General features: G+C 45.4%; 1 protein-coding gene across 1 annotated transcript in view; it reads left to right on the top strand.

The window, feature by feature from the left end:
• The first annotated feature begins 8,043 nt into the window (after nt 1-8,043).
• Nucleotides 8,044-22,253, top strand: part of TRMT10A (tRNA methyltransferase 10A) — a 28,084-nt gene continuing 13,874 nt past the window's right edge. The window contains exons 1-6 of the mRNA XM_054990249.1: nt 8,044-8,112; nt 11,316-11,556; nt 15,476-15,638; nt 19,193-19,264; nt 19,675-19,749; nt 21,240-21,389. Coding sequence (XP_054846224.1) covers nt 11,357-11,556; nt 15,476-15,638; nt 19,193-19,264; nt 19,675-19,749; nt 21,240-21,389 — 660 coding nt within the window. The 5' untranslated portion in view covers nt 8,044-8,112; nt 11,316-11,356. The remainder of the gene's footprint in view (nt 8,113-11,315; nt 11,557-15,475; nt 15,639-19,192; nt 19,265-19,674; nt 19,750-21,239; nt 21,390-22,253) is intronic.

Below are 22,253 nucleotides of genomic sequence, written 5' to 3'. Positions count from 1 at the left end.
CCTCCTTGGAAGGTAAGGGCTCTGTCTGGGCTGTTGCTGTGTCCCTGTTCCCCTTGCCTTGGCCCTTTTCCTCTAGCCTGCTTAGCCCCCTTTCTCCCCCATGGTGGGTGGGACTAGCTGGCTTCTCCCTGCTCCCTCCAGCCTTCTGAGGCTTTGGCCTTTTGCCCCTTCCCCCTGGAGTAGGCAGGGTCTGGCTCTGTTTGCCAGACAGAGCAGCTGAACTGCTGTCTCCCGGCTGCCCCCTGCCGCTGTCTGCCAGCAAGTCCGGGGGCTGGGCTGCTGACCCCGGACACACCCCCCCTCTTAGCCTGGACGTTGGCTCGGGGGGGTCTGGCTCGAAGAGCCGTGACATGAAGTCCGCATCCCTATGGCTGGTCCCCCGGCGGTAGGTAATGGTGAACCGGTATGGCAGTAGAGACAGGTACCACCTCAGGATGCGAGGGTTGTGCTCTTTCATCCGGTGCATCCATTGGAGGGGTGCATGGTCTGTCACCAATGTAAAGGGGTTATTCGCCAGATAATACCGCAAAGCCCCCACGGCCCATTTGATGGCAAGGGCCTCCCTCTCAATGGTGGCATACTTCTGCTCTGCTGGCTGGAGCTTGCGGCTCAGGAACAAGACGGGCACCCTCCCTCCATCTTGCTCCTGCATCAGGACCGCCCCCAGGCCTGAGGCCGATGCGTCAGTTGCCAGTACGAAGGGTTTCTCAAAGTCCGGATTCCAGAGCTTGGTGGTGTCCGATAGTGCAGTGCGTAAGTCCTGGAAGGCAGCCTCCCGCTCCGGCGTCCAGCCGAGGCGACTAGGGCTGCCCTTCTTCAGACAGTCCGTCAGGGGGGCTGAGCGGGTCGCAAAATGGGGGATGAAGCGCCCGTAGTAGCCAAGAAGCCCCAGAAACCTCCTGAGCTGACGCTTGGTCTGTGGTTGGGGCACATCCCCTATGGAGGCCACCTTTTCAGGCGGGGGTCGGATCTGTCCACCTCCGATGACAAATCCCAGGTACTTGAGCTCCTGGAATCCCAAGTGGCTCTTCTTGGGGTTGGCCTTCAGCCCTGCCTTCTGGAGTGCGGTGAGGACTTTCTCCAGGTGCTGTAGGTGGGAGGGCCAGTCGGGACTGAAGATGACGATGTCATCAATGTAAGCCATTGCAAAGTCCCGACAGTCCCCCAGGACTTGATCCACCAGCCGCTGGAAGGTAGCCGCTGCCCCGTGGAGGCCAAAGGGCATGCGGCGGAACTGGAAGAGGCCCCGGGGGGTGGCAAAGGCCGTCTTCTCCCGGTCCTCCAGGCGCACTGGTACCTGCCAGTACCCTTTCGTCAGGTCGAGGGCGGACAAGTACCGGGCCGGCCCCAGTTGCCCCACTAGGACGTCCGCCCGCGGCATGGGGTATGCGTCGAACTTGGCCACTTTGTTCAGTTCCCGGTAGTCAATGCAGAAGCGAGTCGACCCGTCTGGCTTTGGCACCAACACGATGGGGCTGCGCCATTCACTTCGGGACGGTTCAATCACCCCCAGGCGCAGCATTTCCTCCGTCTCCCGATCCACCGCCTCCCACTGCTTCCGGGGGATGGGTCGCCAGGTTGCCCGTGCAGATTGCCCCGGCTGGGTGGGGATGGCATGGTGCACCAGGTTCGTGACCCCGGGGCGTCTTGAAAAGACCCCGGGCGCTTGCTTCCACAGGGCCTGTAGCTGGGCCTTCTGTGCAGGGTTGAGCTGTGGATCCACCTTCGGCTCCTCGAACTCCGGGGCGTCAGCGGTCCATGGCAGCTCGCTGTCTGGGAGGTCTAAGGGGTCTTCGGCCAAGGCGCACCCATCCTCTGGCCGCTCATGCCACCGCTTGAGCAGGTTCACGTGCAGGGTTCTCCGTCGGCGTCGGCCTGGCCCGCACTGCAGCTCATAGGTGGTGGGGCCCAGCACCCTCCGAATTTGGTAAGGGCCCCTCCATGGGTCCCCCTCCTCCCGTGGGAACACCGAGTGGTGTACCAGGACCTTCTCTCCGACTTGGAAGGTCCTCATCCTTGCGCCCCGGTCATAGGCCGCCTTCTGCTTTGTCTGGGCGTGGGTGAGCTGGCGGTTGGCCTCAGCCTGGGACTGCTGCACCCGCCCACGGAGCTGGCTCATGTACTCCGGTATGGGGGGAGCAGGGCTGCTGGTGCGGGGACCCCACTGTTCCGCCAGCCGAGAGAGCATCCCCCGCGGCTTGCGCCCGTACAGCAGTTCAAAGGGGCTAAAGCCAGTGGACGCCTGCGGGGTCTCCCTAAGGGCGAACATGAGGGGGTCGATGTATAGGTCCCACTGTCGAGGCTTGTCCCGTGTCATCTTCCTCAAGGCTTCCTTGACGGTCTGGTTCAGACGCTCTGCCAAACCGTCAGTCTGAGGGTGATATGCCGAGGTGAACACCTGCCGGATCCCCAAATTCTGGCAGAGTTGACGCATGGCTTTGGCCCGGAACGGCCCCCCCCGGTCTGTCAAGATTTCATCAGGCAGTCCCACCATGGCAAAAAGCTTGGACAGGGCTCGTATCATCCCCGGGGTCTGCATCGTCTTAAGCGGGATGACCTCAGGGAATCGTGTAGCATAGTCCACAATCACCAGGGCAAAGCGGTGGCCCCGGGGCGTGCGTGGCAGTGGGCCGATAAAGTCCATCGCGATGCGCTGGAAGGGCGTCTCCATGACGGGCAGCGGGGAGAGGGGGGCCTTTGGTGGGCGCCGGGCTGCCACCCGCTGACAGGTGGGGCACGAGCGGCAGTGGGCCTTCACGTCCGCGTTCACAGAGGGCCAGAAGAACTGCTCGAGGATCTTCTTCAGGGTCTTGTGGTGCCCCAGATGCCCGGCCCAAGCGTGTTCATGGGCCGTGCGGAGGACTTCTGCCCGGTAAGCTGCCGGCACCAGTAGCTGGCGGATCTCTCCCTGGCCGTTTGGGGCACGGGCTAGGCGGACCCACACCCCTCCTTGCTTCTCAATGCGGGGAAGCCGTTGGGACCTCCGCTCATCCTGCACTCGGTCCTCTTCACGAGCTGCTGTCTCCCGCAAGCGCTGTAAGGACTCATCTGCCCCTTGGGCCTCGCAGAAGGGGCGGTCGGCCAGGGGTTCCGCTGGTTCCTTGGCCTGCGGGCCTGCTCCTGGTCTGGTAGAGGGACCCTCATCCGGGTCGGGGGCCTCCTCTACTTGCAGCGCTGGGGCAACCTGTGGGTTTGCCAGTCCCTCGGCTGCCTCCCTAAGTAGCCTGGAGAACCCCGGGGCATCTCTCCCCAGCAGCATAGGGAGCGGTAAGTGGGCTACCTTGGCCACTTCCAGGCGGCGGAGCGCTCCCAGGTATTCCACTGTGATCCAGACCATAGGGTACGGCTGGGTGCGGCCCATCACGTCTGTCACCGGGACCCAGCGATGCACTGGGGTGTCAGCTGGGATAAGTTGGGAACGAATTGCTGATACTGCGCTCCCTGAGTCCAATAGGGCTTGTAGGGTCTGCCGTCCTATTCTCACGGTGGCGCACAGCCCCTGCACCGCCTTGCCGGCTGGTGGGTTAATTTCCCACGCGAATGCGCATACCACTGGTGGAGTGGCTGTGGGGGCGCAGGCTTGTATCTGGTGTTCCACCGCCTGTGCTAGCTTCACCTGAGCTGCTTGGAAGGTTGCCTCCAGCTTCCTCCACACCTCATCCAGGTGTGCCTCTAGCCATGGTCTGAGCTCTGTAGTGGCATTGGGATGCATCCCCTCGCCTGGCGCCTGCGTTGGAACGACCTTCCCCGTACGGGCCACCAACTTGTCAGGGCTTGCCGCAGCTGCCGCTGGGCGTGGCACTGGGCAGTCTGCTCCTGACGTCACAGGGGGGCCAGGGACTCTGCAGGACCCTGCTCTGTGGAAGGAGGGGCGGTATACCTCACCCAGACTCCCTCTCAGTCCACTCGCTGGCCTGCTCAACCTGGCCTGCTTACCCTCTGCATCCTCCTTCATCTCCTCCTTCCAGAACTCTCCTCCAAGCCACCACCCTTGCATCCTACTGCTCTCACTCCACATCATCACTCCTCACTCACACCCCACCCCCTCAGAGCTCTTCCTAGCCACCTTATATAGGGCTTCCTTTCCCCGCCCTGCCCTCCTTCTAGGCTTGTTCCCTCTCCTGACTTGGCCCAGCTGTGCCTTCCCTCAGGTGTTTCCCTCCTACCACTAATCCCTTCTTGGCTTCCTTGCCTTGCTGGCAGGGTGGGGTTGAATGCGAGCCATCCCCAGCTGAGGTCTCTTTGGCCTTGCTCACGAGGAGCTGCCCCAGCCGGCTTCTGTGCTGCTGAGCCTGCCTGGCCTTGCTCGCGAGGAGCTGCCCTGGCCAGCTTTTGTGCTGCTGAGCCTGTCTGGCCTTGCTCGCGAGGAGCTGCCCTGACCAGCTTCTGTGCTGCCTGTTCATTGATGCTGGGAGGGGCTACCCATCTCCTCCCCCAGAATGCCTGTGGCAGCTCCACCTGGAGGGGCTTGGCTCCTAGCACCTCCTGAGCCAGGCTGCTGTCCTCTAGCCAGGGTGTGGCTCTGGGCTGTGGTGGCTGCTTCTCCTCCTTGGAAGGTAAGGGCTCTGTCTGGGCTGTTGCTGTGTCCCTGTTCCCCTTGCCTTGGCCCTTTTCCTCTAGCCTGCTTAGCCCCCTTTCTCCCCCATGGTGGGTGGGACTAGCTGGCTTCTCCCTGCTCCCTCCAGCCTTCTGAGGCTTTGGCCTTTTGCCCCTTCCCCCTGGAGTAGGCAGGGTCTGGCTCTGTTTGCCAGACAGAGCAGCTGAACTGCTGTCTCCCGGCTGCCCCCTGCCGCTGTCTGCCAGCAAGTCCGGGGGCTGGGCTGCTGACCCCGGACAGATACCATCTACCATGGTATACTTATGGAGAAGTTGGCTGCATTGAGAGTAGGGGGAACCTCGTTTTGCTGGTTCTGCTCTTACTTGGCTGGCTAATTCCAGAAGTTGGTGTTGGGGGAATGCTGCTCAGCCCCACTGCAAACTAATATTCTTTCTAGAAACTATGATTGGGAAAGAAAAGACTTGCACAACATACTGTATATCTAATCAGACAATGAAACTGCAGATTCAAAGGCCAGAGTGGACTTTTGAACAACTATACTACACATTGTACATTCACTAGTACAGAAGAAGGCAACCAAAATGATTAAGGAATTGGAGCACCTTTCTTATGAGGAAAGGCTGAAGAGTCTGGGATTTCTCAGTCTAGAAAAAGGGACAAGATAGAGGTTTATAAAATTACACATGGGGTGGAGAAAGTGGGTAAAGCGAGCTTTTCCTTCCTCTCCCATAATACTAGAACTCAGGGACACCCAATGAAATTGATGGTCAACAGGTTCAACAGACAAAAGGAAGTATTTCTTTAGTCAACAAATTATTAAGCTATGGAGTTTGCTGCCAATGGATGGCCATGAGCATAGATTGCTTTTACAGGGTTATGGAAGACAGGCCATCAGTGTCTACCAGCCATACTGTGTAAAGGGAACTTCCATATACTGAGGCAGCAAACCTCTAAACATCAGTGCTAAGAAACAGCATGGGGGAAGACCTTAGCTTATATGCCCTGTTCGTTGGCCCTCCAGGGCAACTATTCACCACTGGGTAAAACAGGATGCTGGACTAAATGGACCACAGCCCACAGGTCTAATCCAGCAGGCTGTACTTATGTTCTTTCATTGCTGATCTAACAATCTGGTCCTACAATTTGTTCTTTCACATCTTGTCACATGTATAAAATCCCTCCTTTTTATTTTTTTATTTGTCTGAAACAATAATTTGTCTCTTTTCTCTATACTTGTAAATTACTGTTCCACCCATGAATATGGAATGATTCTGGATGAATTGTTTAAGAATTTGTTATGAGATGTTGTGGAGGGAAATCAGAGGTCTGTACCTTACCAATATTTTGAGCACAAGCACAGTGTAAAAGCTGGAGTTGTGCCAACAGAAGTAGCCTGAAGCTCATTTGGTAACCTTGGTCCAGACACACTCTAATCCTAACCTACCTCACAGGTCAAGATGGGTAGCCGTGTTAAGTCTGTATGTCAGAAGTGAGCTGTGTCTCACAAAAGCTCATACCCTACCACAAATTTCGTTAGTCTTATAGGTGCTACTGGACTCTTGTTCTTTTCTACTACCTCACAGGGTTGATCTGAGGATAAAATGGGGGAAATGTATACCATTCTGAGCTCCATAGAGGGAGTGGGTAGAGTGCCCTCAAGTCATAGCTGACTTATGACAACCCTGGTGGGGTTTTCCTGGTAAGAGACCAACATAGGTGGTTTGCCATTGCCTGCCTCTGCAACCCTGATCTTTGTTGGTCTCCCATCCAATTACTAACCAAAGCCGCCCCTGCTTAGCTTCTGAGATCTGACAAGATCGGGCTCACCTGGGCTATCCAGATCAGGGCCCTTGAAAAGAGAGTGAGATAAAAATGCAATAAATAATAAGGCTGGTAAAGAGATCTACTTTGTTGATATTTTTGCAACCCAGTCTTAATTATGTTTAAAGAGAAATAAGTCCAAGAGTTTTTCATTATTTGTAGGAAAATGTCTTTAAATGGATGAACATTTCAGGACTGGCACAAGTTTCCCAGTGTGCTGGTACTGCCCTCTAACACCCTGGCTATTTGGTACCAATAACATTAAGGAACAATTTTCCCTATAGGTACCGGCCTGTTTTTTCAACTTATCGTCCAAGATCCTGCTTGCTCCCATTATCTGAAGTGTGATGGACCAGACCTTCTAAATGGCACCAATAACGTGGAACTCACTCTCAGCTTGATGGATTTTAGACCTCAAGGCTTAAAAGGCCATACTTTTCTATAGGGCTTTTGGGGAGCCAGTATTCCAGTGGTGTACATATGTTGCTTTAAGAGAATGGTTGTTGTGAGAGGAGATGTCTTTAGTTAAGAAATGAACAGACATAGGAATGTGAACAGACATACAGGAATGTGTTTGAAGTTACTTATCTTGTTGGAGTCCTTTTAATCAATGGATTCTTAAATTTGGAATGGAGGCTTTATTGAGTACATAACAATTCCTTCTTTTACTTATTTTTTATTGGTAGGTCTGTGCTGTCACTGTGTTGTTAACACTAGTTTTACCATAACTTGTTTTTCTGCAGTTGCAAACCATCTTGGGATCATGTGCGGAAAGACGAAGATGTAAATATCTCAAATCATAAATAATGTGATGTCATATGGCAGCACACTGTAAGATGGTTACATGTGTGCGAAAATCAGCTTGACTGAGAGTTCATCTGCAGGCACAGTTCCTATACAGGCAGGAGCCTGGAACGTGGACTTTTGTCATCAGCTGCCAAGGGCTGGAAGAAACCACCATGTATCCATGCAATGTCTAGATTAACATTATTGTAAACCACCCTAGGAACTAATTCTGGCTGGGGTGGGGTGGACAAGGATAAACTTAATTTCAGTTGGGGAGTGATGTAGTAATGTTGGACTAGAAACTTGGACAGTTGGGTTCAACTCCACACTGGGTGACCTTGTTAGCCCAGCCTACCTCACAGGGAGGGTGGGTTTGTTGTGAGGATAAAACGAGAGCCCATGAATGCTGCTGTGTTCCTTGGAAGAAGCACAAGATGGAAAATGTATTAAATATTGTGCTGCTTACTGTTCAAAGGGGTTTTATAGCGCTGCCCTTACGCACCGGGTGCCATAACACATTTATTGTAAATAAATCAGAATGAACACGAGGATCGTTGCCTCAGTCCACCAATTTTCTCTTTCTCTCATCCCTCCGCCCTCCTGGTATTGCCTACTGATCTACCAAGCGAATGAAACGTGAAGTTTTTTCAGGCCCACTAGCACAGCCTCTACTGCTTTACTTGCCAAGCCGCGCCTTTCTGCAGCTACGACCGAGAACCAGCCCAACCATTCAATCTAACTCCAGCGAGCTGGCAGCGCGGCGCGGCGCGGCGGGGCGGGGCGGGACTGACTGACAGAACTCCCTCCCCATTCACGTACCTCCCTCAGTTGGAAGAATTACGTCAATAGAGCGCGCCGGGCTGTACCGTTGTCGCCGTTCGCGGCCGGGAAACGCGCGGCTGCTGGAGCTCGCGGGTGGCGGTTGCTGCTGGTGCGCGCGCAGGCAAGTGAGTGTTTTCGCGCTTTGTCTTGTCAGCGCGGGAGGGGATTCTTTTCGCCCCTGCGCCCCCTTCAATATTAAGGCAGGATGTTGTCTAGTCAGGGAGCTTGGCTCTTCTCGTCCTTCCCGAGGAGCAGCTGCGGAAAGATGTTAAATATTAGAACAGCAGGATTGGAGTCCAGATTTTTAGAGTGTTAGCTTTTGAGAGTCAGAGCTCCTTTCTTCAGATAAAGTTAGGGAGCAAGCCTAAGCAGTTCTACTCAGAAGTAAATCGCATTTAATCCCAAGGGGTTTACTCCAAGGAAAGTGTTGTTAGGATTGCAGCCTTTGTATCTGAAGAAGGGGGCGTTGACTCTCGAAAGCTCATACTCTGGAAATCTAGCTGGTCTTTGAGGTGCTACTGGACCCGAATCTTGCTCTTCTACTGTAGATCAACACAGCTACCCACCTGAAACTAGATTGTAAACATATTCTGTATCCTTCTATTACCATTTGATGTCCACGGAAGTCAATGGGCTGAGAAGGGTGTTACACTGCTAAGCACTCGATATTTACATGTTAGAATTGGACAACTCCATTGCAGTATCATGCAGCTCGATGTAGTAAATGGCTTAAATCACCTATACATAAAAGTCAGGAGAAGTATGGCTTGTGTTTGGAATTCTGAGGATGAAAGGGAAAACTTAAGTTACAGTACTAACTTTTACCAAAAAAACCATATATCAATATATGTCATAACAGATAGCTGTGCAAGACTCCCCACCCACGCACCCCCCCAACCCCCCCCCCCCCCAAGGCAGGGTATAATTCCAAATCCCACAAAAAATTCTGCATTATACTGGCTTATGTGCTCATAGGTTGGTTGCTAAGAAATATTTTTACATTAAATAGGTTTATAAGAAAGATGGACTAAATAGATAAAAATAAATAAATAATGAAACAGTGGTCTTGCCCTGACCTGGGTTACCCAGGGCAGAAGCTAAGCAGGGACAGTCTTGGTTAGTAATTGGATGGGAGATCTTCAGTGAAGAACAGGGTTGCAGAAGCAGGCAATGGCAAACCACCCCTGTTAGCCTCTTGCTTTGAAAACCCCACCAGGGATTACCATAAATTAGCTATTACTTGATGGCATTCTCCACCTCCAAAGCAGTGGTTTTAGTCTGATTTAAATGTGATACTAAGGCATTTTCCCATGGGGCCAGGTGGGGCATTGCAGTGACATGCATGTGCTATTTATGTATAGCTGCTTTGCATGGGTGGCCCAGTTTGCAGGCAATGGTGTGTGTTCCCCAGGGAAGTGCTTTTGCTATATCAGCATCACATTTAAACCAAGCCTTAGACATTTTCTGTTGTCATTTTGCAAAGGATGTAAAACAGAATGGTTCAGGAAGACATTTCTATAAAGGAAACAGGGCTATCCTATAACAGAATGGTTCAGGAACGTGCTTTATAAAGGAAGAGGGACTACCACTGAGTTAGGATAGATTATCTGCTTGCTGTATGTATTATCCATCTCCTGCTGCATTTTTTAGACTAATGTAATACTATTTTCCTGTATAATTTAACATGTTTAATACTCTGTGCTTTGTTACGATTTTTGTAATCCCAGTCCATTTCTTATTAAATGGTTTATCATATTGATTGCATTAATCGGCCCTATATAATCCACTTTGAGTCTCAATGAGAATGACAAACTATAAATGTAGTAAATAAATATTCAAACCCTGAAACCTGCCTTTTACATCAGCCTACAAAGTAGAACCTACTTTTGACTGATCTATTATTTATTTTACTAGCTTTTGAGCCAATTGTCTCTCACAGCAGCTCCTATCAGTAAAGAGATCCTCTGCTCTCAGGCTTAACAAGACAAGACCTGTAAGGAAAGTGGGGAGGGGAAAGGGGAAGAGGTTAGTTAGTTTTTCTGTCTAGTTAGGGTGAAACTGATGTTTTCTTACTGGTATTCTTGCTTGGCATTTAGTCATATGGCTGGTGACAAAGGCCAGAATGTCATTTTCTTCACTTCTGCAGTCTTACTAGTATCTCTTTCTCTCTCCCCGGCCATATTGATTCTTCCTCCCTCCTGCTTTTCTTTAAAAAGTAACAAAAATGTGGTGGTGCCTCTGGGGTGACCCATCTGAGGTCACAGTATAACTCAGTTGGGTGTCATGACCCACCAATTCAGGATCAGTCAACTGAAGTGCATTCAAAAATAAACATTGATTCTGTCTTGGTCTCTATTCTGCACTGAACAAATGTGGAGCGAATAATAATGTCACATATTTATTATACTGTTCCCCCTCCTACAATTTCTCATTTAACTTTCTCATTTGTTTTCATAATTTCATCAAAGGACAATCTGGGTAAAAATGTACATGCACATCTGCTAATGGTTGTGGTTTCCTGCAGTTTATTTTGTTCGCTACTGTATTATGTATCATTCATGCAAATGTCTGCAAAGGGAAAAAATATTTCTTAGCAAGCCAACCATTGAGCTATGTGTTTAACTAGTGTATAGATGATCTCGTATCATATTTGGAATTACAACTTGCCCTACTGTTTGGTGTACTTTTTTCTGTATATATTATTATATGTTCCAGATTTATTTTTGGAAAGTTTAGTATCTTCATTTTTCATTTCCTCCCAAATTTCCAACAATATTCTACCCCCCCCACCCATATTCCAATTAATATCTTTCCCTAAAGAACTAGAACAGAATTAATGGCTGCTTATCACTCTCAGAACCCAGTAAATGAAATACGCCATTATTCCTGAAGTTTTAAACTGCATTAAGTACATTTGTGTTATGTGATGAATAAAATTCATAGTCAGGTGCAGGATATTTCCCCAGACTAGCGCTAGTTTTGGACATTAGTACATTGTTTGATTTATCTAAATTAAGTGGTAAATGAGTTTGTCGAGTTTTAACTTCTGCCTTTCATTTGTAATTCCTGATTTGTCATTATTGTTAGTTTTAGAATTGTACTCATGGGTTCTATTATTTGCCTTCTAGCCAATATATTAGCTGTTTTAAAGCTTTTGAGAAAAATACTTCATCTTTTTGAGGTATCAATTTCAGTGTTTTAAATTTCCAGTTAACCAAATGACTGAGATTATAGCTTCACCTTTCAGTGTGCATGAAGTTTTAGCCATTTTTTTTAAAAAAATGTGTGCAAGCTAGAAGGTAATTTTTTAAAAATCTAACCTTTGTAGTCTTTTTCAGAGAAGAGCCAGAAAAATCACTAGAAGAACTCATGTCTTCTGAAATGCCACCAGAAAACCTTGCATCAGTCACAGTTACTGATATGGAAGAAAACACAAAATCCAGCATTGATCTGAAAGCAATGAAAGAATCAACGCTAGAAAAATTGGAGGGTACTGAAGCTATGTCAAAAAGACAAAGAAAGAAACTAATGAAGCAGAGACAGTGGGAAGAACAGAGAGACCTGCGCAAGTATGGTTTGTTTTGTCTTTTTAATAACATTCAGCAGGCCGTAGTTCATCTCTGGTTATTCTTCCCAGGAAAAGATTCGAAGGTGGAATTCAGGCTTAGATGCTGTCTTCCCTGCCTCTCCTTTTACCCTTTTTATAGAGGAAGAGAATTAAATTACTAAATTATGGAGAGTCCACTTTTATTTTCATGCAGTGTCTGAGTTTGCATGATAAATATACTGGGAAGTCATCATAACTGTAAGGAATATAATTATTTGGTATCACATAGCTCATGTATATAATCTACCTGCCTGAGCAATTATTTCCTCAACTAAGCCAGCAGTTGTAACGTAAGAAATGATTTGTGGTGAAACCTGAGAAATGGTGTATATCTAATTGTCCCTCTCCTCCCCACTGCCAAGTCTGGAAGTAGATAATGCAGTTCTACTCGACAGCACAATAAATACAGTTGCAAAGGAGTACTTGAGTTCAATCTACCCTCTTTTCAAACCCTTTCTCTCCTCTACTGTCCCATGTTGTAGTTGCTCTGTCACATTGAGGGGTTTGGGGTTGCTGTTATGATAATCATACATTATTTTACAGTTCTTGGCTCAGGCAAAACTTACATTTTCTTACTCTCCATTCCACTTGTGCTTTCAGCAAGGTTACTCTCAGTGCAGGGCCTGATCCAAAATTTGCAAAAAAATTAATCAACCTTTCTCTGGCTTTCAGTCAGTAAAACGATCACAAAAATATTCTGTGCTTCAAACTTGACATAATGTATAGCCAGCCTCAGGTTGACTCTGTACCTATTTCTTATGTCAGGTTAAATCTGTTCTAAGTTTCTGTCTAAACCATTGTCTTTAACACCTTAATAGACTTGTAAAGCCACTGACTTTAATTTTGAAGCTAGTAGAAGTTGAAGTACTAGCTCAGTTTAGACATATAGTGAGGAGAAATCTTAAGTAATCCACTTTGGGTCTCCATTGGGGAGAAATTTGGGGTATAAATGAAATAAATCAGGATCTGAGAACATGGTCTGGTTAGTTTATTCTTGAATTGTGTGTGTTTCAAGTTAAAAAAAAGCAGAATTTTGTGTAAACTAAAGCCATTTCTGCACTGGTTATCTGCCCCAGGTTCTTTGGGGAAGCAGGGTTTTTTGCTGCTTCCCCAAAGTATTGTGGTGGTTTTATGCATCTCTTGAAGTTTCCTCAGCGTTTCTCCAGTTTTTCTCAAGCCTGCTTTGCTCCAGAGTTTTGGGAAAGATCTCAGTTTTGGGAAAGATCTGTGTGGGTAGCAGCCATTTCCCTGACCCTGTCCCCACAGCAGCCATTTCTTTCCCCTGCTACTGGAGCGGGGGAGGGATATTGTATCAATATACTGTTGTAGCAATAGGTGTAACAGGTTCTGTGAAATCCCAGCTTTCGTGAATAAATAAGTCTCTAGTCCTTTTCTTTGTAGAGATGTAAGGGAAAAGGCATATCTTTGTAATAGAAGAGGCTAGAGATCTGCCTTTCTTTAATATGAAAGCTGGGAATTCACAGAACTGGTTACACCTATTAATACAATGGTATAGTGCTGATTATTTTTAATTGCAGAGACCCAAGGAAGGGAGAATGGCCACTTCTGGGGGATTGAGGCAAGGAAACCTGCCGTATGGAAGCCCTGTCACTGCTGACATCTGCAGCTGCACCAGAAAGAGGGAAATCCAGTGCATAAACCACCCAAATCAAAAACAGTGTGTGATAGAGGAAGAGAGCAAAAGCAGTCAGCCTCACCCCATCATTTATGGCCTTAAATAAAGAACAGAAAAAACAAAAAAAAGTTACATAACTGATAATGGAAATGCTGGTAATTAATGCAAGCAGTAGGGCATGCATGTGAACTTACAACAGTACTGTAAAGTAAACTGTGTTGTGAGAGAACTTTCCCATTAGGGATAAGCAAGATTTACAGGAGAAGTGATAAACAGGTACAATAGCAGGCTTTTTTTAGTAATTGTTTCTTCTTGAGGAAATTTTTGGTTCTGATGTAATACCACACCATCATTTTGAGTCATGTGAACAAGCTTGAACCCAAGGCTTATTTTTGGGACTCGTTTATGTAGTACCGAATCATGTCATGGCACTGTATCTTAACCTAGCCATTCTCCAAGTCCATTATAATGGGTAGCAGTCATGGAAATCTGAACTTAAAAAGGCTTCTCATATCTTTGAAAGGGAAAAATGACTTTAAAAGCTGTTGGAATGGCTATATTGTAATATCCGTTCCTTCTTCCTGTGCAAATGTTTTTGGAAAGATCACAAATGTGCGGAAAAGTCAACCCATCTTCCAACCTGACCATAATTGGGGCTGTATTCAACAGTCTTTCCTTTCTGTTTGCTGCCAATAACTCTCTGACCAGCCTTTGATTACAATTTTAAATTTGTGGTTGAAATTGAGGAGGAGAGGAAGCCACACACATCCCTCTCATAATTTAAGGTTTGAATTTTTGGAGTGACCCCTCACAGTCTATACCGTTGATGTACTGTGTGAGCAAGAGCCCTATGGTGCAGTGTGGTAAGCTGCAGTACTGCAGCCCAAGCTCTGCTCACGACCTGAGTTTGATTTTGGCGGAAGCCAAGTTTAGATAGCCGGCTCAAGGCTGACTCAACCTTCCATCCTTCCGAGGTCAGTAAAATGAGTACCCAGTTTCCTGGGGCTAAAGAGTAGATGACTGGGGAAGGCAATGGCAAACCACCCCGTAAAAAGTCTGCCAAGAAAATGTCGTAATACAGCGTCCCCCCATGGGTCAGTAATGACTCAGTGCTACCTTTACCTTTTTACTGTGTGAGCAGCTGCACAAAAGCATGTGACCTAGTAGCGACTGCCTTTCCAAAGCTGCCAACACAATAACGTCAGTGGCAGAGCTGCAAAGAGATATTGGGAACTGTCTGTGGTGGGGAACATAAAATTTGTTTTATGCTGTAAGCTGCTTTGAGGACCTAATAGTCAAAAAGCAGCATTGCAATTTAATCTGTCCATCTGATATGGGCACAATGTTCACAGCATTTATATCCTGCCTTTCTGCCAATATGGCTATCCAAGACAGTTTATAAAGTTTTATTTTTAAAAGCTTAAAACCAAGACTTAGAATAACTTAAAAACATAAAATACAAGAACTTGAACCCAAACCACATATCTCTACAGTATTTGGGGCATAGGGGGAGGTTGGCAAAGTTTGCATCTAGGTGCTGAATGATCTGTCTCTGGAGAATATAAACCTCCTTCCCAGTTGGAGCATGTAACCTTGTACGCCCATGATAACTGGTCTGTGGCAAGACACTCGGATGCCACCTCCCCAAAAGCTGATTTATAGTGCAATCCTAAGTAGAGAAACACCATTATAAGCTCACTGATTTTAGTGGACTTAGAAGGGTGTAATTTGTTTTAGAATTGCACCGTTAAAGATCCTTGCAACAGCTCATGATTAGTCTTAATGGTTTTTAATGCCAGCCCACGGGATATTCGTCTGGCCTGGGCCAGGGCCTTTTTAGCTCTGGCTCTGGCCTGGTGGAACATGCTCCCATTTGAGATAAGGGCCCTGCAGGACCTGTTACAGTTCCTCAGGGCTTGCAAAATGGAGATGTTCCGCCAGGCCTTTGGTTGAGGGTCAGCAAATTGTCCCCTTCCTGTTTGCCACATCCCATGCTCTGTTGACAGCTGTCCTGGGCTGTGCTGCGGCTATGTACGTGGTTTTTTAGATATTTATTATAGCCTGAATTGATCATGGCTTTAGTTGTTTTATATTGTTTTTATGGTTTTTAGATATGTATATGGTTTTAATTGTATAATATATGTTGTTAGACACCCCGAGCCTATTTGCAGGCATATAGTTGATATGAATAGATGCAACTGTATAATGCAATAATACTTGTCATTTAACAATTACAATGCTTCAGGAAGAAACGTAAAGAAAAACGCTTGAAGAGAAAACTGGAACGCCAGTCTCAACTGGAATCAAGCAGTGAAGGAGGTATCAGGAAGCGTACGCGTCGGGATGTTGTTCCTAGTACCCTTCGCCTTATAATTGATTGCAGTTTTGACAGTTTAATGGAGCTAAAGGTAAATGACAGTAGTTCTGTTAAATGCAATTTGTTCTGGCTGCTTTGGTTTGACTATAGTCAGAGAATGGCCTGTTTTTATTTAATATCATCTTGAACAATATCATCCTGTCTTAAGGAAGCACAGTACAAGGTTATTTTAAAGCAATGTGGGCAACATGTAATGCTAATCCTTGGTGAGTACCACCAAGGAAACTTGCCTTTCACTTTAAAAAGTTCACATATTTTTCTGTAAATATTTTCCATTTGTTTATGAAACTTACAGGTATGCTGGTCTCACACTGTTTAGAGCCTTAAATGTAAGAACCAGCACTTTGTGCCCAGAAACAGTAGGTAACCAGTGTATATGTTTCAGCACAGTGGTGATACAATCCGTGTAACCAACCCCTGGCTGCTGGATTTTGGATCAGCTCAAGTTTTTTCACTGTTTTCAAAGAACGCCTCATGTAGAGCACATTACAGTTATTTATCTTGGATGTGATCGGATCATGGAGCACCATGGCCAGATTGCATTTTTTGAGGAATGGTTATAGCAGCTTCTCCATTGAACAACAGTGACTTAGTCTTGATGGGCCTGAGCTTCAGTTTATTTGCCCTCATCCATCCCATTACCTTCATGCATCTTTAGATAGATGGTGTAATGGTTAGAGTGCTGCACTAGAATCTGGGAAATCCAGGTTTAGGGCCTTGTTGTGCCATAGAAGCTCAGTGGCTGACCTTGGGCCAGTCAACACACAACATGGTTTTGAGGATAAAATGGATGAGAGAAGAGTGATATAAACTGCTTTGGATCTCCATTGGGGAGAAAGGAAGGGTATAAATGAAATAAATAGTAATCTGTGGAACATTTCCCATACTTCAAACAGATTAGTAGTTTGTTGTATGATTTTTATCAAGCATTAGATATCACATGTACAGGACATTTCAAGTTAATGAAAAGTGTGTGATACAAGAAAATCATAAATAAACTTCTACCCATTATGAGGTACTACATCTTTTAAAATTATATTCCATTTTGTAACACTCAGTTGGTTTCTCACAGCATCGGTCTTCAGCAAAAACTGATACTGAACAGAAAAAAAACTTTTAGAATCTTTCTTATGAAATACTAGCTTGATACTCATGCTTTGCTATGGTATTTAACTACTTTAAATCCAGTTATAATACTTATGGGTATTTTGGGGGTGCGTGCGTTCACATGCGTGTGTGTGTGTGTGTGTGTGTGTTTGAGATGCTTTTGTAGTTTAATAGCATAGTGCCCAAGCTTCACAAAGGTGTTTGAATAAAGTGAAGCGTGTTATCCCTATTCAGGAGTCTTGTAATGCCTTTCTACAACTGTTTGCAGTTTCCTTTATCTGATTTTTACCTCAGAACAGAGTCCCACAGCTGACCAATCAGAGAGAGGGGGGTGCAAGCAGGCAGGACCCTGCCAGCCACACAGGAAAGCCAGGCCCCACAGGGAGATTGACAACCCTAGTAGACTTTGAGGGGAGGACTAGGAGGTGCATTGTACCTCAGGACACATTCAGTGACTCCCAATAGCAACTGCATACTGTTTAGAAAGTGGGGGGTGAGGACCAATCAGGCCGCATACACAAATGACCTCTGTGTTCCAACTGTCTCGAGGAGAGGGGGGGATGAGGTGTGGAATGTTATGAGCTCCAATCAGCCCACATATGCAAATAGCCTTGAAAGGCTGTCCCAATCAGGGAAGAGAGGCTGAGCTAGCAGCGGGCAGGGGCGCAAGCAGGCAGTAGCCTGCCAGCCTCATAGGGAAGCTCTATCCCTTTGGGAAAACACATTTGACCCCTTTTTACCCCCTTAGGGGGCAAATTTCTTAAAATCTCTTCTTGGTGAATGTTTACATCAGGAAAGGAATTTTCTCTCCAAATTTCACATTTTTTAGGTACAGGGATTTGGGCTGGGCGTTGATGAGTCAGGACACTTTTCTTTATATATATATAGAGAGAGAGAGATTGCTTCCTGTAAAATTATAAATTGAAAACGTTTGATCCAGTGTATATTATTGTGCTATTTATAAATAATCATACAGAACACGTTGAGCATAGAGATGGGCATGAACCAGAAAAAAAAAACCGTGCAGTTCATGGTTCATTGCATTTCACGAACCATGAACTTTCACGAACCAGCCCTGGTTTGCGAACCGGTTCATTTGGTTCCTGAAAACGTCACATCGAGGTCAGCAAATTGTCACTTCCGGGCCAGCAGAAGGTCTGCAGGAAGTCCATTCCCTGTTGCCTAGGAAACTGATTGATCGGTGCCAGGCTGTCTGCTGTGACAAACCAAAAAAATGAAGCAGCCTAAAGTTCATGGTGGTTCATCAGAAATGGGCTCTGATTTCGGTTCATGCCCATTTTTAGAGCACCTCATGTATCTGGTAAAAACTGTATATAGAAGGAGGCCAAAATGGGTAAAATGTGGGCTCAGTCTCAAAACTCCCGATGATGATGATGATGATGATGATGATGATGATGATGATATTAACAATAACAACAACAATAATAACATTCGATTTATATACCACCCTTCAGGACAACTTAATGCCCACTCAGAGTGGTTTATAAAGTATGCCATTATTATCCCCACAACAAAACACCCCGTGAGGTGGGTGGGGCTGAGAGAGCCATGACTAGCCCAAGGTCACCCAGCCGGCTTCAAGTGCAGGAGTGGGGAATCATACCCGGCTCTCCAGATTAGAGTCCTGTCCTCTTAACCACTACACCAAACTGGCTCATTTCTGGAGTACTCTTATCAAATTAAAAAGTAGAGTACATCTCCATAAGTCATGCTTCATTTCACACAATAGTTTTACAGTTATTTTCAAATAACTTATCTGAAGTCAGCTCCTAAGCATCTGATAAGCTTTGTGGAGCAACTGAAACCATAAACACTCCTAATACTATTTTCAGTCTCTTGGTTTATATTTAGATCCATGAGTTGTAGGTTTATTACTCTGATAACCTGTCACCTTTCCATATTCATAAATATGTTCTAAGGTGGTTTTCAAAGATTGTAAGATAACATATCATCTGCGTGTAAACTGATCTTTTGTATATTTTTGTTATCCTCTTCCCATTTGACATACTCAAAAAGTTTTTAAAAGACCAATAAAATCAAAATGTGGTCTTTTAAAATTACTTTACAACTACTATGCATGTGATGATTGTTGTGGATTTTCCGGGCTGTATAGCCGTGGTCTTGGCATTGTAGTTCCTGACGTTTCGCAATCAGCTGTGGCTGGCATCAGCTGCTGCTGGCGAAACGTCAGGAACTACAATGCCAAGACCACGGCTACACAGCCCGGAAAATCCACAATAACCATCGTTCTCCGGCCGTGAAAGCCTTCGACAATACTATGCATGTGGTTTGTTTTTATTGGCTTAATGTTTGTTTTACAAAGATAAATGTTCAAAATAACCTTTGTCAGTTAAAAGTTTCCTTTCTCTCTCTTTAGCGTCTCTGAATCTCTTGGTTAAAGCATTTTATGGTGCTTTCTCTGAAGGACAATATAAAAACAAATTGTATTGTATACAGGATGTCAAGAAACTTCACAAGCAAATTCAGAGGTGCTATGCAGAAAATCGTAAAGCTCTTCATCCTGTACAGGTATGCTAGCACAAATCTTTTTCCTAATTACCACGTACTGACTATTTAGTGATGTACGTGAAGATATGTGGTCACTCTCTGCTGAAAATACTGTCTTAGTGGACAATATTGATATGGTTTGACAGTATCTTTGTCACAATTACATTAAATACAGAATTAGAAATTACTTCTGGAAAAATGACAACACACAATATGTAGGTATAATCTTGTCATTATAATAATATTTTAAGAATATTGAGGACTAATATTTTCATGCACGTCTGAGGCAGAATCATTCTGTGAGTTAACCTAAAGTAGTGAAAACTCTTGAATGCTTCAAAAAGAAATTTGTGAGTAGAAATTGGCTGACGAAATAGGTATTTAATTAGGACTCAAATATGACACACTTTCCCCCCTTTTGCCTTTCAAAGTTTTACTTGACAAGTCATGGAGGCCAGCTGAAGGACAACATGGATGAAACAGACAAAGGATGGGTAAATTGGAAGGTAACAAGATTTTTAATACACAAATTAAATATTTATCTGGGAAATTTTTCATTATGAGCAATTTGTGATTTTTTTAAAAAAATCAAAGACTAGAGCCTCCTCCCTTTTTTGAGGCACTTATATAAGTCCTTAGTTGAAAGTACCTCAGTACAAATGGATCAAGTTGCATTGGTGATCTTTGCTTCTTGCCTGTCTATTTTCGTTTCAGTATACTATGAACTAGTCACTGCAGTGTTTTTTGTTTAAAAAAAAGAGAGTTGCTGGTACTGATATATATATTTGCACCAATTTCCACCAGTTCTCCCCTCAGGACTTGAGAGAGCCCCCCCCCCCCCCAGATACTAATACTCAGTATCAGTGAGTACCACCACAACCACCACAAAAAAAGCCCTGAATAACAGCTTACTTTGGTCCAATAACTTTGTATATTGCTGAGTCTCTGGATAACAACTAAAGACTGGCATGCTTGCAGCATTGTACAGAGTCCTCAAGTCATGTAAGGTCCCTTATCACAGCTTTTTAACTTAGTTTCAGAAAGTTCTGTTATTTTTGAAAGTAATCTACAAGCAAGCTTTTGTTGCTTGATATAACCGCTGATTGGAACGAATTTCTTGACCAGGAGATGTTTGCTTCAAATGAACTGTGCAGTTTATGTATTGTCGAAGGCTTTCATGGCCGGAGAACGATGGTTGTTGTGGATTTTCTGGACTGTATAGCCGTGGTCTTGGCATTGTAGTTCCTGATGTTTCGCCAGCAGCTGTGACTGGCATCTTCAGAGGTGTAGCACCAAAAGACAATGAGAGATTACTGTCTTTTGGTGCTACACCTCTGAAGATGCCAGTCACAGCTGCTGGCGAAACATCAGGAACTACAATGCCAAGACCACGGCTATACAGCCTGGAAAATCCACAACAACCATGTGCAGTTTATGGTCTGCAAAAATCTCTTGAGCAGAGACAGTGCGATGTGGAAGATTTGTACCAGGGGATTTGTACCAGGGAAATGTGCGTTCAAGATCCCCACTTAGTTATAGAACTTGCTGGGCAAATCATTATTTCTCAGTGCAGTCTAATTCCCAAGGTTCCTGTGAGAATGAAGTAGAATGAGCTCGTGTTATGAATAAATCTTAGAACATAAACCAGCATCTTTTTATTAGCTAGCTGTGATCAGCAAAGGCTTTTGTGATTATCTTTACAGCATTGCTGCTGCTAGCATATAGTATATGCAATTTCCACAGTCTGGAATGAACTGCTTTTTGTAATAGCGTTATAACTTTCGCAGCATTGCTTTAAATTCTGAATGAAAAATACCTATCAAATAGTAGTATGCAAAATGCTTGTGAGGTATTGGCCATAGTAGGGTAAATCTATTTTACTAGTACCTCAGTCTGTGTTTTTAAATTAGTCACAATTTAAGTTTTAAGACTCACATTTAAGTCTCCCTTGTAAACTGTTTCCTTGAATGTTTTTGCTTGTATTTATGTCTTGAAGGATATCTACATTAAACCAGAGCATTATAGTGAATTGATGAAGAAGGAAGACCTTGTGTACCTTACTTCAGACTCTCCTGATATCCTTAATGAACTAGATGAGTCCAAAGCATATGTTATAGGTGGCTTGGTGGATCACAATCATCACAAGGTATTTTGCTATGGCTGCAGTCCTGTGCACAATTACTTGGGAATAAGTACTAGTGAACTCAGCAAGACTTCTGAGTAAATATATGTAGGATCATGCTGCATAACATTATTTTAAGTTGGTTTGAATACTAATTTCATGAAAAAATGGAGGAGAATGATGTAACCCACTTTGTGTCCCCATTGGGGAGAAAGGTAGGGTATAAATTAAGTTTTTTTAAAAAATCAGAAGAGGAAAGGATTGCTGGTCTAGTCTTTCATGGTAACCTCTGTTTCCAGGTGGTGATAGTAGATCTGTCAACTGACTTCTTCATTGAATGCTTTGAAATTCAGCTGTAACCATTCTTTCTTCAACCACTAATCACAGCAGCTTGCATACTCTTGAGTGCAAATTCTCTGTGGCAGTTAATGAGAGAGTGATGACATGGAGAGGCAGGGAGATGAAACTAAAAGTATTTGAGATTAAGCAAAAAGTAGAGACACAGACAGCTTCCTTCCTCCTCCCCCCTTCCTTCTACCTGTCCTGCAGTTTTGGGGGAGGGAGAAAAGAACCTCAACTGTCAGATAAATCGATGGTTGTTGGGGGTTTTCCGGGCTGTATTGCCGTGGTCTTGGCATTGTAGTTCCTGACGTTTCGCCAGCAGCTGTGGCTGGCATCTTCAGAGGTGTAGCACCAAAAGACAGAGATCTCTCAGTGTCACAGTGTGGAAAAGAGTGGGCCATGGGGAGCCCACTCAGCCCAGTTATAGCAAACTTCTACATGGAACATTTTGAAAAAACAGCTCTAGAATCAGCACCCCACAAACCCAGTGTATGGTTCCGGTTTGTGGATGATACATTCATCATTTGGAGCCATGGGGAGGAAGAA

The sequence above is a fragment of the Eublepharis macularius genome, chromosome 10 (genome assembly GCF_028583425.1).
Source record: "Eublepharis macularius isolate TG4126 chromosome 10, MPM_Emac_v1.0, whole genome shotgun sequence".
In the NCBI taxonomy this organism is placed as follows: domain Eukaryota; kingdom Metazoa; phylum Chordata; class Lepidosauria; order Squamata; family Eublepharidae; genus Eublepharis; species Eublepharis macularius.
Note: the sequence above shows the minus strand (reverse complement) of the source record. Positions and strands in the feature narration are given on the sequence as shown.